At 37.3% G+C, this 17,807-nt stretch overlaps 1 protein-coding gene across 1 annotated transcript in view; it reads right to left on the bottom strand.

Moving 5' to 3' along the window:
- Window positions 1–17,807, bottom strand: part of CFAP99 (cilia and flagella associated protein 99) — a 50,308-nt gene that overhangs the window by 5,615 nt on the left and 26,886 nt on the right. The window contains exons 6-13 of the mRNA XM_059470704.1: window positions 17,553–17,633; window positions 14,495–14,560; window positions 13,504–13,563; window positions 9,537–9,625; window positions 7,089–7,293; window positions 5,357–5,498; window positions 4,417–4,571; window positions 2,048–2,253 (exon numbers count right to left, since the gene is read on the bottom strand). Coding sequence (XP_059326687.1) covers window positions 2,048–2,253; window positions 4,417–4,571; window positions 5,357–5,498; window positions 7,089–7,293; window positions 9,537–9,625; window positions 13,504–13,563; window positions 14,495–14,560; window positions 17,553–17,633 — 1,004 coding nt within the window. The remainder of the gene's footprint in view (window positions 1–2,047; window positions 2,254–4,416; window positions 4,572–5,356; window positions 5,499–7,088; window positions 7,294–9,536; window positions 9,626–13,503; window positions 13,564–14,494; window positions 14,561–17,552; window positions 17,634–17,807) is intronic.

Below are 17,807 nucleotides of genomic sequence, written 5' to 3'. Positions count from 1 at the left end.
GTTTAATGCACAAAGCCCATAATTTCCATTGAGAGAAATAAAAACTGCATGGAAGTGTCTAGCATTTGTAAATGCCATGGCCAGCATGCCATATTTCTGTATTAACAAAAATAACACCAGAGATTTGGATTCTGTATGAAAATGCATGAAATACACTCTCAAAGAAAAGGATTTTTGGTGTACTATGATGATGCCTTCTTATAGGAATTACTTCCAACATATACATAAATTGTATACATACATAAATTGCCTAGGAACCATGAAAGGAAAATGCCTTCTAACATCTATAATGAAACATTATATTTCTTAATTTAGAAAGCAGACAGGGCTCCATTAAAATTACTGTGTAACTTACCAAGAATCTGACCAGATTGACTGATTGAGTCAGAGGCTTGAAATTTAGTGTATAATTTAATTTGGATTCTACTATCTTTGGCATGTTGGTCTGTTCTAAAAAGCATTTCACATGACAGAACAAAAAGTGAATCAAAGCTTCTCATTCAAGCACAACTTATTTCAGGATCAGAACAGTTTTAGTTCTGAATTGAGCCAAAGAGTCTAGTTTAAAGAAACCCAGCCCTATAGAAAATTCACAGACTGCACATCTAGAACAGATGATTCTTTGAGCAGGTACCAGTGAAACAGGTTTTATGTAGTACACAAGTTCTTAATGCTTAGTTTGCCTCTCTAGTGGAAAGCAGTGGCTTGAGTTATGCCCACAGGCTTTCACAATACTGACTGTTTAGCAATGAGAGTATATTTCTAGCTCCAACCCCATTTCAGGTTCTTAAGTCTTAAAATCTTTTCTTGATACATGCCATAGAAAAGAAGGTCACTGCTCTGTGGAGTCTATCCACTGCAGCTGCAGTTATTGATTCATTAAATATATTAAACTCTCTTCTCAAGCACTAACATAGTAAAACTCCAGTCTTTGGAGACTGGCTATCAGCAACAAACCAAATTACAGCTGAGAAGAGTGAAAACTAAAGGAATACATCAATACTGCCTTCTGTAACTGAGATGTAGAATTGGATGATAAATGATTAACATGAATTGAACTCTGAGAAGCCACCTTTGGCAATAAATGTGAATCTAAGACATGTCTAAAAACATGTGTTTGTAGCCTGATAGAATATGCCTTCTGAACGTCAGCCTGAACATCAGTTTGCAAAATAAATATGGCAAGGCAAGGACTTACCTCTCAAAGCCACAAAGGGGAAAAGATAAAAGACAATTTGAAAGAAAAAAGTGGCAAATATTTAAGATGCAGTAAAAATGGTGTAAGAGCAAGAGGTGTGCCATGTTGTATACTTTTACACAGGCTTTCTTCCTGCTCAGCTTTATTTGTTAATAGCATTAACTTAGATTTTAAAACCCTTGTGGAAGGGACCTTTCTTCTGCATATGTGAAGCACCTGTGATGGTTATGTATCCTTTATGACAACGATTAATAAATTTGATAATGAATAATAAATATTAGTCATGAATGCAAAATATGCTCAGCCTGTAAGCAAAGAACTTCTTTTTGATCTAGTGCTATAATGTATTTAATTTATAACTCATTATTGCTATAAAAAAATCTTCCGAAAATATTTTTAACTTCTAGAATAATTCCTTCCTTTTAACATTACAGATCAAATTCAAGGAAGAAAAATACAGCTCTAATATTGGTTTAGATGAGAATGAGGAATAACTTTAAGTGTCAAGCTAGAATTATTCTCATAACATCCAATTAGTTCTGATTAGCTGAAAAGGAAGAGAAGAAAGGCAAAACTTCTTTCTGAATTTATATTATTGGCTCTGAATCCTGGGGTAATACTGTCAACACCAGCCTATGGGATGTCTTCAACCATAAATGATGAAAAAGATTTGTTAAATCTGATGAAAATTATTTTCAAGAATTAAAAGGAAATCCTGGCCCCAGTGTAATCCTTGACAAAAGTAGAGAAGGGCTGTATTTTGCTCTCTATTTGTTCTTCTTCTCAAGGGCTGGCAAAATATTAACAAAGTTGCAATGTCTTAAATGTCACATGCTGTTTTATACTCACTTGAAAGCAGCTGCTCGTCCAAGTTCTGCTCTGAATTGGGAAATCTGGTCCAGTTTGTCTAGAATAAGTTGTTCCTTAGCTTGTTTTTCTTGAATTATCTGATCTCTCTTCTCTTCCTCTGCTGCCTTCTGTGCTTCCTTGAGTAGGGCGAGGCGTTCACGTAGTTCCACTACTGACATTTCACCAAATAAACCATGGCCACCAGTCTAGAGAACACAAAATATAGGTTCAAATAACACTGTAAATACCAAGGGTAGAGTAAATTAGTAAAACCAGAATATTTTGACTGTGTTCCAATTCACACTGAATATATTCTGATTTCCAGAAATATAGGGGTGGTCCTAAACTAACTGGTATTTAAAAACTGGTTTTAAAATCTAGAGCATATCTTTCATAAAACATTTAAAGAAAAAGCATTGACAAATATATAGAGGATTAATAATAGATACAATATATTTGCTCTCAAAACAAAAAATCTACTTGACTTTTGGTTTTAATTAGGCTTTTGAATTTTTAAAATGTATAAAAGTAATTTTTTAATGTGTGAAACCAGAACAGACTTTACACTAAAAATATGCATTTTTTGTATTTATCTATTTCCAAAGTATGCATTTGATCTATAATGGTATATACTGTTTTAATCTGAAATTATTAGGACTATACAATGCTTCATACCCAGAAAATTCAGATCCTAATGCCCAAATTTAAAATATTTGAACCAGAATGTTTAATGATGGCTTTTTAATAGCCACTTTGCAATGTGAGTGATAATGAGATGCTGAGAGCTAAAGTGAGACTTCTGCACTTTAGTTTGCAAACAAAGATGGATCATTTCCAAACAGCTTTGTGAAGGCTTTCAGTTTTAGGCCCTTGCTCTTATATATAATTTTCCTTTCTTTCAAGTCCACCATTAAACTTGAAATGACCATAGAGTTGTATTCATAGGAAGTGAAAGGGAAGTGTTCTGCAACAGGGTATATATATCTATATCTCTCTATCTATCTATATCTCTCTATCTATCTGCCTATCTGTCTATCTCAGTGGTAGTGTTTGAGCATGACAAGCAGACATCAAACATGTTTAGGAAAGAGAATTTGCTCGAGGCATAGAGTGGTAGAAGCTGAATTTTTTGAGTGTCTGCATTTCAAAAATGCTCAGTGAAGCCAGTGAAGTGGTTCCTAAAATAAAAAAGTTGTACACTCATGCAGTAGATACTGCTGGTATTCAACCTTCCCATAAAGGGAAGAACTGGTACTTTAAAAATTAGGAAAATGAACAGGAATTTTATGGACAAATATTTAATTGCACTAAGCCTGAAAAATCCTTTTGTAGAAAGAAAACCAGGGTAAGCTATCACCAAAAGTGTGCCAATTCATTAGAGTGCTCCTGTAATAGTCAGTATGATGGAACAGTGAAGCTGTGATACAGAATCACAGAACAATTTGAGTTGGAAGGGACCTTAAAGACCAGTCCAAAAGCCCTGCCATGGCCAGGAACATCCTCCTGATCAGGTTGCTTCAAGCCCCATCCAGCCCAGCCTTGAACACTTCCAGGGAAGGGGCATCCACAACTTCTCTGGGCAACCTGTGCCAGTGGTTCATCACACTCATTGTAAAAAATGTATTTCTTATGTCCAATCTGCTAATCTGCTTCTGATTAAGTTAACAAATAAGATAACAAATTCCTGGATTGCTACCTAAGTCTGGCCATTGCAGAGCCCAGTCCCAGGCATACAAGTTGTTGTGCATCAACAGCAAGTCCAAGAAGTTTGAGATACAATTAATACAGTTATTATAAATTATAGACACACACAAGTCATTTACACAGAATTGTAACAGCTCAGAAGATTTTAGGTTCTCTTGACAATCTCTTTCATGTACCTGAATATTGACAGTTTTGAAAGCAAATGAAATCAATCTTGTTAATTACCATGGCCATCGCCACTGCAATATAACTAAGTATACATGAGTCCAAACTTTGTGTTGATTCAGTTCTTACCCTGACTGACAAATCTTTGAATTTGTGAAGATGCACAGAACATCTTGTAATCATTGTCCAGACTCTTTTTCTAAGATATTGGGAAACCCAGATCCCATTGGCAAAATTCAAAGAAGGTTCAAGAGGATTAAGATTTCACTTCCCATCAGAATATTCTTCTTGATAAAATTTTCATTTTATAGACTTTGTCAATGTCCCATTTCACATGTAACTTTTGTCATGCAATATGACAAAATACAACATGTATGAGGTCACTTTGTACTTCATCCATCCAGACGGTGATATATCTGCAGTACACAATCCCTCTGAATGTGTGAAACATATACAGTACACATTTATGTAAAACCAGTAGTTTTTCCTTTTGAGCTTACCTCTGTTAAATCAACAAACTTGATTTGTCTGATGCTAGGTAAAGACTCAAGAGCTCGTATTTGTTGAATGAGTTCATATCTCTTTCTGTTCTTCTCCTCCTGCTCTTCTAAAGCTTGCCGGAGGAGTTCTCCACTTTCCTCACAAACCTGCCGAACTGAAAGATAAGAATTAATCTCAGTTAGCTGTTTGCCTATTTTAACAAGTAGTCCATCTGGAGGAAAATTCAAATGCTTTAATGAATAATGATAATAATACTGATCTAAAGGTACTTGAGGGAATAGTCTGGTATTGGTCGCAGGAATCATTAAAGAAACAAATGAGTACTTCCCACCTCCACCATCTATCCTTCTATTCAGCACATAAATGTACTATATACATACACAGACACTTTGAATTACTGCTTTGTAATTTCTGCTCTCATTTGTACATACTGTTTTATTACTTAATAAAAGGATATTAAAAAATAGAAAATATTCATAGTCTTCCAAGCTATGTATATCCTAGAAATGACTGAATTGCAAAGGCTGGTAGGCTCGGCTAGTCCATTTTGGAGTATCTAACACTCTTCGCCTGTCTCAATCCTTATGAATACAAGTGTGGATATACACAAGCAGAGACATCTGCATTTGACAAAAAAGTAGAATTATTTACATGTGCTACTTTTAGATGGAAGGGAAACTGGTTGCAGAACATTAGTGATGTATATCTCCTGTTTAAACTAAGAGTAATTCCAATGACCAGTAGCTTAGAATTTCTGATCTGCCCATTGCCAGCTGATTCCTGAACTCACATTCATACATTCATGGGAATGTATAGCCTGGATCTTTCCCTCAATTTCACTTTCCCTCCTATAAAAATTGTAATTGGTCTACTAAAAGGAAGATGAAGTAGTCTAGGGATATTTAGCATCACCTCTCATTTTTCTGGCAATATATATACCTATCTGTTGTTTGTATTCCTGGATCTTTTCTTTTACTTGCTTTACATTCTTGTGTCCTTCCATGACCTGTTCCACCAGCTCTTTCATTTCTCTCTGTTCCTGTAGACGTTTCTCTGCACACAGGTGCATCAGCTCTGCTTTCTAAATCACAAACAAACAGGTGAATACAACTCCTGATAAGTGGTGATCTGAGTGCCTCAACAGGGTACGGACAATTGGATTCAAACTATTACATCATCCACAAAAGCAGAAAAGGACAATGGCTGGGGACAAGAAAGAGTCCCAGATTTAAGCTCTCCTCTCTGTGTTTTATTTACACATAACTGCCCTGCATGACATTTGTACTGCTGCTTTCCATAATTCCCTCCTACATGTTTCCAAGAGCAGACAGAAGGAGTAATTTCTGGATCTGGTTGTGAGATAGCAAGAAGTGTGCTTAATCTAATATACTGCTAGTTGTGTGCCTGCAGGAACTTCTTGGCCCAAGCCACAGCTCTGTAATGTCAAGTCCACTTTTGGGTACCATGCTCCTTTCTTTGTCAGAGGAAAGGAAGAAGGAGCAGGAAAATTGATTTTCTCAGACTAGATTCCTTGCTGCTCTTCCTGTTTTTGATGGAAGACCAGAGTTTTAAAAGAAGGAAGCAGGTCAACATGGCAGCTGAACATTGGTGAATATCTGGAGATCTGCATGTGGATGACATGCTCTGCTTGTTGACAAGTAAAGGGAACTATGTGGAATTGGTTGGGTTAGAGCAAGTCTTATTTGCACATCCCCAAATCTATTCATTTTGAGACATTTCTGCTAACAAATAAAAGACATATGCTCTGAAGTGAATATAACAATTGCAATACTTTTGGAATGAGTATGAGCAATTATACTATGTTCAGTTGTATACTAGGGTTCACTTTAAGTTCTTGCTATAGTTCATTTTATGTTGCTGAGACATTGCACTGACATTTGTGAGATAGTCAAAAGACAGGTACTGGCCTACAGGGCACAGCAACAAACTGGAGAAATAGAAAAGAATGTGATGGTGGCTGTGAAAAATTTAAAATCTGTATTAATTGGTGATTCTTGATTACCTGTTTAGGTTATAAGAAAAGCACTGGGGAAATGCAATGTGAGTTGTGAAAATAACAGAAAGATCTAGCAATGATTTTGAGAAACTGATTTGCCAGACTGAAAACAGTGTGAAAATATTTCTTGGCATAAATATGCAGTTTTCCATACAGATGGATCCAAAGAGGGTTGTCGGTCTGAATTTTCACCTAAGAGAAATCTAGATGTTTCAGATAGTATGAAGTAAATTGAATTACATCTGTTTCAGAAAACAAATGCTTTCATATTTGGGGCTCTCATTTTAACAAGATAAAAAAGTCAGTTATATATTGTTGATTTCAATGCTAATGGTGCTTAGTATCTCAGTATCTGTTCAAAAAGGATTTGCATAATGACAGAATATAGGGGAGCATTCTTTGACCTTCTGCTTTTATTCAATTTACTTCATAAATGTTAATCAAATTAAAAAAAACCCCAAAAACTTGTAAAAAGTACTTTCATGTACAGCATTGCTGTATCTGGAAGTTATAGCCCTCTTTTCCCCTTGTTTGCAGACTCCAGTGAGTAAAGACACTGCATAGAATTTTACACCTCTAATAGCAGGTCTCATCTGTGCTATGATTTGCACAGATTGGAAATCAGCAAAATTTGAGCCTCCCTGTACATATTACCTCTTCTCTCAATAGATCAGCTTTCTTCTTATTTTCTTGGGTTACATTCTGATGGGCTAGAACTGCCTCTTCATAACTCAGTTTTCCTTGAAGCTTCCTACACTCTATTTCAGCCAGTTGATCTTCCAAATCTTTTCCACGCATCTGTTTCTGCCATTCCAAGAATTCAGATGAGTCTCCAGCCCCTTGTTGCAAATTTTCAACTCTGCAAGAGAGAAAAAAGGAGAACACTATTTCAGGGATCTGGCTTTGTAGCCCTGCCTTGGTTTGTAAAGTATTTACATAGCCTTTGATAGAAAGTGTTTGATCTCTGCAGAGAAAAAAAGCAGAATCACAAAGTCATTTGACAGATGTATTTTAATTCCAGTCTAAGAGGCATTCCTACTATGTGTAAAGCCTGAGAAAGCCAGACTGGAAGAAAGTGCATGACAGCATGCACCTGAAAGTTTTCAGTAAAACAAAGCCCCAAGAGAGGGCAAACTTTAGCTGAGTATGGATTCTTATAAGGAGCAGAGAGAAACAGGTAAAAGGATGTGCATTTTCTCAGAGGACTGCTTTGCTTAGAAGTTGAAAGAACAAGTAACTTTCCTCTTTGACAATCTTCTTGTCCACTTTAACACAGAGAACAAAAAACTTCTGCTTAACACTATTTCTATATTGTATTTTGTCAATTAAATAATATTGCTGTAATGAGGCAAAGAAGTATTCATCTCTTAAACAAAGTCACATTCCTATTTTTTGTGCTCAGCTGAGAAAGAAAAACATAGCAAAGCCCTGGAGCAGGCCCATGAAAGTCCTGCAGCAGAAGAGGGAATGAGCCAATAACTAGGGCAGAGACACAAACATGGAGTGAATTGCCTCTTACTGCTCCTCCCCAATGCATATGCATGTCATATATCTATTTCTATTTATATCTATATATATTTATCTCTTTCTATATATATATATCTGTTTTGTCTTAAATGCAGCTGAAGATTAAAACTCATTAAGATAAAATAGTGTCAAGTTACAGGGAACTGTTCCTTTGCTGAGTGGAACAAATTCTTCCAGCCAGAGTAAACAGTAGCATAAGTAATATGGAAGAACCTCAATATATGTGAATAGCTGATAACAGAACCTGACTGATGTTTAATATCTACCTGCTAAAATCCTGATGCATGAACCAATACTGTTAGGTCCAAAGATCAAATCCAAACTTAGACAGTCTTTCCAAGACTTAAAATGCTATCAATATTTAGTGCTTAGCCTGCTAAGCCAGGTGGATTAGAAGTAATACTAAAGCAGGATAACGTGATATAAGTTTTATCTTTGTGAAGTTTTTTAGTGAAAATGTTACGTGATTCTAGCTGTAGAACACAACCTTCAGTGGCCATCCAGGAGTCACCTTTTCCCCAGTAAACATCCTCTGAAAACCTGTATTGCTGAATAAGGAGGAATCCTTATGTCAGGATTTCTTAGAGTGCTAAATGCACAAACGGACCTGCAACCTCTTATTACCCCCCTTCCCCACACCCTGGATTCAGTGCTTGTGTTCAAAGACAGCTCTGCTGCAGTGTGACTGTCAACACAGGATGGGAGTGGAGTGAAAAGAACTGTGTGAGGAAGAGCCATGGAAAGTCCTGGTTGGTGTGTGTGCAGTTTCTTCCCAGGAGACACATTTAAGCCTGGGTTAACAGCCTTGATCCCTGCCTAAGCTGCTCCATAGATCAGCCTGCACCCAGCCTGGGGCCAAGCTGATCCTGCCTTCTTGACTTGGCTTCCTGGCTGGACCTTGGCCCAGACTGTTGTAGCACCCTTGGCTGACCCTGCTGCCTGTCCCTGAATCTGTCCTGCTGCCTGCCAGGGGACTGTGGAGCTGCTGCCAGTGAGGACACTGTCCCTACATGTCCTCCTGTCACTCTCAGCTCTTGGCTTATCTTGGTTTAAGAAACAGCACATTCTTAGTGTGCTATATCTTACTGTGATAGAAATGGACAGGTATTGTTATCTACATATAAACAAGTTCAAGTATCAAACTTTGCATGTAGTTGACCACAACCATTGAAGAAAATGGAGATATATGAAATTATTTGGCTTAATATAAATGCATCTTGTACAAAAGACACAGAAACAGATGTGTATTCAGGTCATTATTTAGTCTGGAGAATTGGAATAAATGAAAAGTGATACCTGTTGGACTTTGCAAGTGAACACTAGCCAGAGTGCTAAATCATAACACAGTAACACTGTACAGCATCTACACAAAAAGAATTACTTTGCTGTAGACCTTTTCTTCAGCCTACTTCAATCCACTTCTCTCTTCCTTTGTCAACTGTTTTTATAGAATAGAAAGCCCTACAAGAGAACCATTAGTTTAGTTTACCTGGAATTTTCTTAATTATCTTTGATGTGGCTCATATCCTAAATGCAGGGATGTGAAAAGCAATCTTAGGTGGAGTGTGGTCCTACCTTTTGAGCTCCTCTTCCAATTTCCTCTGGTAGAGGGCACCCTCCCTCAAAATAGCTGCTGTGTTCAATTTAATGGGTATATTGTCAATCTGTCAGGAAAGGGAATGTACATTCCATAGTTAGTAATGTAAACCATGAAACAGAGTCTAAAAACATCTCAGTGGGTTAAATAAATTGACCCAAGACAGCATAAATTTTGGTCAAAGCATTCATCTAGCATTAATCTGACATTCACAATGAAATTGCATGCTGTTCATAAACTACTCAAGCTGCTTAAGAAATCAGCAAAGTCCCCCAAATGGATTATAAATTTGTAATCAGTCTTGGACCATGTCAAATCCCATAAAATGTCTTCACTTCCTTTCATATTTTCCAGTGCTCATATATGCTGTGCTAAAGGATTTGATCTGTTTTGGACAAAGACAATGAACTGCCTCTCTGAAAGATGTTCCGTGAGTCAGAACAGTGAAGTAAAAGAAACGTGGCACCTTTCATAGGGAGATCTTGGAAGCATTTTATAAACAATCACTATTACAATGTAGAAGCATTTCCAAGACAACTGGAAACCATTGCCATATCCATTTTCTAGACAGTAGAAGTGAAAAACTGTTCTCAGTGACTTTCAGGCCTCAAGGTGTAACTTGGACTAGATCCTATAGCTGCTTTGTTAACTCTTCAAAGTATTGTGTTAAGACTGATTCCCAGACAACTTCTAAATACTGAGGGAGGAAAGGATCAATTTCTCTGCCAGTTAAAATTGCTCCCTGCACAGGTAGAGAAAATGGGTCACCTTTGCAGACACATGTAAGAGACCTGATCTGAACCAAGGCAAAGCAGTGCTGCAGAAATAAGAACTGAGATCATTCCTGCAGAAAACAAAGCTTAATCATAACACGTTTGACTTCTATCCAGATAAGTTCTGTGTTCAGAATTCAAACATGTATTTAAATTCCAAATTAAGAACTTAATGAGTAGCTGAGAAACACATGCACAGAATCACTCAAGCTACATACTGCAAATATTGTATGCAGAAATATGAAGTCCCCTGAAATACATAACTGGAAAAAGCACGTGTTATAATTTATATTAATTAGATAGGTTGAGGATAGCAAACACATTCCATCACCTAGAATTCACTAAGTAAAATTACTGGTTTTACACAGATAGCATATTTTAATGCAAGAAAATTAATTACCTGTCAGTTTCTTGACAAAATGATGATAACTTGAAGAATTTAGGAAAATAATCCAAACCAATGTATTTTATTTCTTTTGTTTGACTTACTATGACTTCTTAATGCCCAATGATGTTCTACCTTTTGATCTGCATCTCAACACATCTCAAAGCCTTCTGCCTTATATGAACAGTTTATATTTTATTCTTGTACTGTATATAAAATGTTTCCTTAGACATTTTCTGACACATGTAGATGTTTCTATACTTCTGACAGTTTTCTGTGTACACAGATTTCATGTTCTGTATTTACTAACTATAATTTGGATAGAGAACTGAACTAAGAATGAATATGGAAATACCTTAAACTTCAGTTTCACAGTTTATTGACCAGAAATCTGATGGACATTGAAACAGAAATATGGCAATATAATTACAATAACTGGGACTTCCAAGACATGTGCAGGCAGGTATAAGTAAAATAACTGAATAAATTCTTTTATGTCATATAGTATCAAGGAAGTTCTGAATTTTACTCATTCTCTTCCTGTTGTGAGGTATCTTCCCTTTTTTCAAGATGAGAAAATGGAAGTAAGGGGGAAAATTACAGAGCACTAATTCTTGTGGGAAAATATCATGTTCACTATTGCCACCTAATGAACATGCAACAACTCACCAAAACCAATAAATATATAAAGAGCAAATATGATATGAACAAGAGGCAGACTGAGACAGAGTGATGATGCATTTGTATTTTCTCATTCTCCCAGTGAAAAAGATGAATAAATACTTTGGAACAGCAAGAGAAATAATTGCTGCTGCACATGGTATATGTCTCTAAAATTAAAAAAAAATATTTCATATACTGTGGGTGTTCTAAAAAGAGGAAAGCAAAATACTAGTTGGTTAAAACATTATACAATTATATTAATTTGAAGATAGATTAAAATTTTTAAAAAATATATATATAGTTTGGATTAACCATCCTCTTAGTATTTGTCTACTCAGAGAGTGGCACAGGAAGGCAACCGGAATAGAAAGTATTTTAAAAGTCAATAACAATATGTCTATCTCTGCTTGAAAGTTACAGCAGCATCTTGAATATCAACTAACCAACCTTAAGGCAAATGTGTTTAGACAAGATAAAACTGTTTGTGCATCTAGAGGAGATACCAGCAAGTTTTAGAAGTAGCCCTAATCAATGCCAGAGGATGCCAGATCCATATTTTTCTTAATGCAATTTAGGCAGATGGCTTGACTCTTGTTAGTCTGCACTAAAGTTTTGTTATTTTATATTATCAGAAAGGGCAATGGAATACACAGAGTTTTGAACTGAGCCCACTTAATTACAGGTCATGTATGTTGTTTTAACTATGTAAATGTTTCCTGGTTTGGGTTTTTTTCTTTCTTTTTTGTGCAGAATTAACTAGGATCTTATTACCTTACTGTAATTTAAATGCTGCTGGACTGTAAGCAAGCAGACTGAGTAGCTGATACTGTTATTAAAGATAACTTCGGTGTGTGATAAATGTCAGACAGGCTTTAGAAATACTTGCCAGATGCCCAGTCCCCCAAGTGGAGAATCAATCTTTTCACAGTGTTTATGAGCTGTACCTAAATACATCGTTTCAAAGAGTAGGCAGACCTGCTCACAAGATATTTGAGACCACAGAACAAGCACAGCTGAAATTATTCTGTATAAGAACTTGAAATAAATGAAAGGTGCCAGATTGAACAATACAAAACTGAAGATAATCTGTAGTGCAGTTATTGCAGAAACATCAATGTGGAAATTTCATGTGTTCCACTGTCAAGGCTGAACACTTCTTTTCTCATGTTTACAATTCTCTGACCCTTGAAAATTCTACAAGAGAAGCAATCAGGATAGTGGATTTCATGACCTCAGTATGTGTCTGAAGGAAACAAGGCAAGCATCCAGCCTGATTGTATATTGTGTATCAGACAGTCATTAGCTGGAATGATTGCTCAGCATTCTTTAGGATCTCATTTTGAAACAGTGATGTACTGATGCAAGATTGTTCTGTCCTTATGCTGAGTTCTTAAACCAAGGTTTCACAATTTTTTTTTGCTGGGGAAAATTCTCTTTCCATACTATTTTACATAAAATCTTCTCCCTTTGTAACTGAAAACACTTTTAAGGCAATGTGGTTACATTGTGCAACTACACACAGTTTACCTCAGGAAACCAAAAGATTTTGATCTCCCTGACCAGTCTCACCTAGGACCTCCACTCACACCATCTGCTCACTGGCCTGGGAGCCCCAGTTAGACTCAGATGGGTTTCAGTTTCCATTATGCTGGGAATTCTACTCCTGGTTGTGTCTCCATTTCTGTCTCCTGACCTCAGTTGCTGTTGTAGCTTTGTCTCCTGACTGGACTTCTGGGTGGACCCCAGCCAGACCTGACTTGTTGCCTTGTTTTGTCCAAGGGTGACTTGCTATCAGTAGAACCCATCACTGCCACCAACCTCCTCACATCAGACAGTGTGTCCTGCATGGTGAGGGCACTGCCTGTGCTTTCATCACCTTTGGCTCCTTATTTCTCTTCCATCATGGAGTAGCCCTGCTCTTGTCACTCCCTGACCACGTCTTTGTGGATTATTAATGGTGCACAGGACAAAATCTATGAACCATAGACCCAATCCATGCCATGCTTCTGGCCAAACACCTTAGTGTAAAAACACAGGTTCAAGTCGAGTTTCCATCATGACAAGATTCGCACTTGTGTCAAATTTTCAAGTACATTTGACAACAGTTCCTTAGAGGTTACTCACCTTGCTTTGGATCTTTTGAGCCTTGAACACTGGTTTGCTCTCCATACTGTCATGTATGTTCTGTAGTTCAAACCAAAAATACATTATTTCATTTCAAAAACAAATTTTCAATTACTCAGCAAAAGATATTAGGTATTTATCAAAACTAACATATGAATATTCATCAAATATTCTTTGGAGAGTAAAAAATTCTACATATTTTGGAAGTGTAAAATACATAAAAACTTACTATGTACACCCAACCTAGTGGGAGTATGAACATACAAAGGTAGGTCCAAATATTGACTAAATAATGTTAAAGTAAGAGTGATTATTTCTTTGACTATGAAATATTACTTAAATATATATATGAATATATTCATCTTTCAACTGAAATAGATACTTAGAGGACAAAATAGGATGTCAAACACACTTCATGGAATTATTAATTAGTGGTAGAATTCTACTGATACTTATTAATTGAATGATGTTAGCTATAGATACTGATGTGAAACTGTCTGGTATCATGGGATGAAAAGAGTGAATAGAATATGCAGCACTGATGCTGAAATGAATATATTACATACATAGATTGGTGACTTAACTGTGAACTGGGAATCAACCAAAGCGAGGATTCTGTATGAACGGGACCATTATTCCCTCAGCTTGGCTGCTCTGTGGCATCAAAGTTAATGGAAAAATAATATGTGGATTTAGAGAAATATTGCCAGTTTGGAGATTTGTTGGAGCAGTTTCCCAGAAAGGTTGTCTCAAAATTAGGAAAATTATAAAGCAGCACCAGAAGTATAAGAAAAGGGGGTTGTACATTATGCATAAAAAGAGGCAAATGCAGGAATAGGGATGTGAAATGACACTATAGCAATAAATCATAGCACAAAATTCCTAAACCCAAATAAACATATTTTTTAAATACTCTAAGATATCTTTAAGTACTCCAGTCATATTTCATCTCCCTACTGGGGAATTTTTCAGCATGTGTTTTGCACCATACCTCTCTCTTTTCAGGCTTGATGGTTGCACACCTGAACTGGTTAGTATTTGCTTCTAGGAGCAGATCCTAAAATTAAAACAATTCTCTTAAAGAGTGTGGTACATCAAAGTTCTGTAAGAGTAATTTTAAGTCTCAAAAAGTCTTATAGCCCCAACCACTATCATCAGAATCACAGAATGGCTTGGGTTGGAAGGGACCTTAAAGATCATCTTGTTCCAAAGCCTCTGCCATGGGCAGGGACACCTCTCACTAGACCAGGTTGCTCAGAGTTCTATCCCACCTGGCCTTAAACACTTTCAGGGATGGGGCATCCATAACTTTCCTAAGCATCCTGTGTGAGTGCCTCACTATCCTCACAGTTAAGAATTTCTTCCTAATATCTAATACAAACCTTCCCTCCTGCAGTTTGAAGCCACCCCTCCTCATCCTGTCACTCCCTGCTCTTGTAAAAAGTCTCTCTCCATCTTTCCTGTGGGCTCTCTTCTGGTACTGGAAGACCCCAGTTAGGTCACCCTGAATCCTTCTCTTGTCCAGGCTGAAGAATCCCAATTCTCTCAGCCTTTCCTCACAGGAGAGGTGCTCCATCCCTCTTGGTGGCCTCCTCTGGACTTGCTCCAACAGGTCCATGTCCTCTGTGGTGGGGCCCCAGAGCTGAATGCAGTGCTGCAGGTGGGGTCTCACCTGAGTGGGGCAGAATCCCCTCCCTCACCTGCTGCCCACGGTGCTTTGGGTGGGCCCAGGACAGGGAGGTTTCTGGGCTGGGAGTGCCCATGGCTGGGTCATGTCCAGCCTCTCAACCACAGCACCCCCAGGTCCTTCTCAGGGCTGCTCTGGATCTGTTCATCCCCAGCCTGGGCTGGCGCTGGGAGCTGCCCTGGGTCACCAGCACTTGGTCTTGTTAGAGCCCATGAGATTGCCATGGGCCACTTGTGGAGCTTGTCCAGGTCCCTGGGGATGGAGTCCTGTCCCTCAGGTGTGTCACCTGCACGTGTGCTGAGGGTGCACCCAATCCCTTAATCTGTGTCATTAATGGAAATGTGAAACAACACTGGTCCCAAGATGAATTCCAAAAGCTTGACTTAGTATTTACATACATTTTCACTCCTGATTAAAGACCTGAAGTAAGCAAGTATTGATTTTCTCTACACGGGTCTGCCTGGATGTATCCTTTGCACAGGACATCAGGCCTTTGATAGACCTGCCCATAATGAAACATGCTGCTTGTCCAGATACCAGTTTAAAAATATCATAATTATGCCACATCAGTACCATGGACAGGAACTGTTTTCAGACTGCTGACAACACCATGGCTTTGGTTTTGAGCTACATTAGAGAATTATGTTCAGGGTATCACTCCACCAGGGGCTGATTCAATAGGCACACTCCTAGCATTAAAGCCAAGTCATTATACAGGGAATTACAGGCAATCATATTTTCAGTTTTTTTGATATTTAGTTTGTAAACCAAATCTCTAATCAAAGCTGTGGAACAATGACTAGATTTTCTAATGGCTTTCTGGGCAGCAGCTGATAACATCAGTGTTTCTATAACTGTCTAGAGTGTGGCTTCCAGTGTTCTCATTCCTCACAGTTGCTCAGATGTGGTTCTCACAGTTACAGCTACAGCTTCTGCAGAAATGTAATGAAACAAATGGCATTTTTCATACAAACTTCTGCTAGCACCCATCATTTCAGCTTGCTTAGAAAACAGTCTAGGGAATTGACCTTTGTGAATGGTCTGAATGCCTTTAATAGCATTCCAGAAGTGATAAAAACCTGCTGTTACTGTAGCTATAATTTCTGTAGTGGTTTATCTTTGTTTCTTGTATGAATGCATTTTCTTTATTGAAGAATGTGGTTGGTTGCTAAGTGATTTTACAGTTGTCATAGATTTTTAATGGTATAGGCACTGTGATATTTGGCTTTTCTTTCCCAGTTTTTCTAGAAAGTTTTTAACATGGAAATAAGTACACAGACAAATAGATGTGCTTTCCCCACTATATGGAAACTATAAAAGGATAAAAAATCATGCTGTATTGTTTTATAAAGAAATATCAAGCATAGGTAATGTGATGGACCAGCAAAAGGAATGCATAGTCAGAATGTGTCACACATTAAAGCTTTCACCATAGTTTAGGAACAGAATTCAGTGTCCCTTTCACATGGACATGAGGACAGCCAGTAATGAATAGACTTGTATTGGGTAGTAAAAACCAGTCAGGCATTTTCAGAATGGGGGTGGGAGAGTCCTGATAAACAGGAGCCACATGGCATACCTTTTATCAAGTTTATATTGTTACTTGATTGGATATGGTGACAACAGTTTGGGAATGGAGAAAGAAAGTGGAAATGGGCATTTAATTAATTCCTTTCCAAGGAGAAGACAACAACAATCTGCTTTAACTATGAGCTACCTCATTGAACAAGATTCATGTCAAAGTTTGGATCAAATAGCAAGATCTGTTTTTTCCAGGCCCTCCCTTCCCCTGCTGTCTTAACACACAGACCATGTACTCTGTTTCTTTACAAACCAGGATAATCTCACACTCAGTCTGTTGAAGGCAGTGTATGAAGAATATGTAAGAGTATGAAGTCTGCACAAAAAAGAAGTCAGAATCTGCTGGTATTCTTAAAAAGTGAATAACATGGTTATTTTTCAGTTATTACAGAAAAAAACCCTCAAAAACACTGAATTTATTTTGTAATTTGAAGCCTTAATAAATAAGTGAATACCCTATATATCCACATGTCCATGGGACTAGAAGGACCATTGTGAAGAAAAGAAAGTTATCATGTTTCTGCTACTTTACGCAGTTGCTTGCAAAAAAAAAAAAAAGGTGAACCTTGTCCTGGACTATTAATAATAAAGAAGGTGGGAAAAAGAGTGCTAAAACAGAGCAGAGGATATAAACTTCATGACTCTAGAGAAAAAGCATGAGCTATTTAGTTGCAAAAGCAGATATGTTTCAGATGAAGTTCAAGATTTGTGAAGATAAAACAATAAAGAAAAACTAGTTTAGAAGAAAGGAAAGGATAGAAGAAGAACAAAATACACTTACTTTTGCTTTTCGGATATTTTTTGTTTTGATTTCCTCTAGTTGCTTTCTTTCCTTTGGAGGCTTATAGATGCTTGGAGGAACCTATATTAAAAGACAAAAATCTCTAGAATAAGGGATATAAAACATTCCAAGTGACACATTCTTGCAGGCAAAAAAAGCTCATCCACTTTTACTGGAGAACAGCAGCAGTTAATTTTTTAAAATATTGATTCTTTACTATTAGTGCCACTCTAGAAGACAGGGACAGATTCCAAT

This window comes from Ammospiza nelsoni, chromosome 4, assembly GCF_027579445.1.
Source record: "Ammospiza nelsoni isolate bAmmNel1 chromosome 4, bAmmNel1.pri, whole genome shotgun sequence".
Classification (NCBI taxonomy): domain Eukaryota; kingdom Metazoa; phylum Chordata; class Aves; order Passeriformes; family Passerellidae; genus Ammospiza; species Ammospiza nelsoni.
Note: the sequence above shows the minus strand (reverse complement) of the source record. Positions and strands in the feature narration are given on the sequence as shown.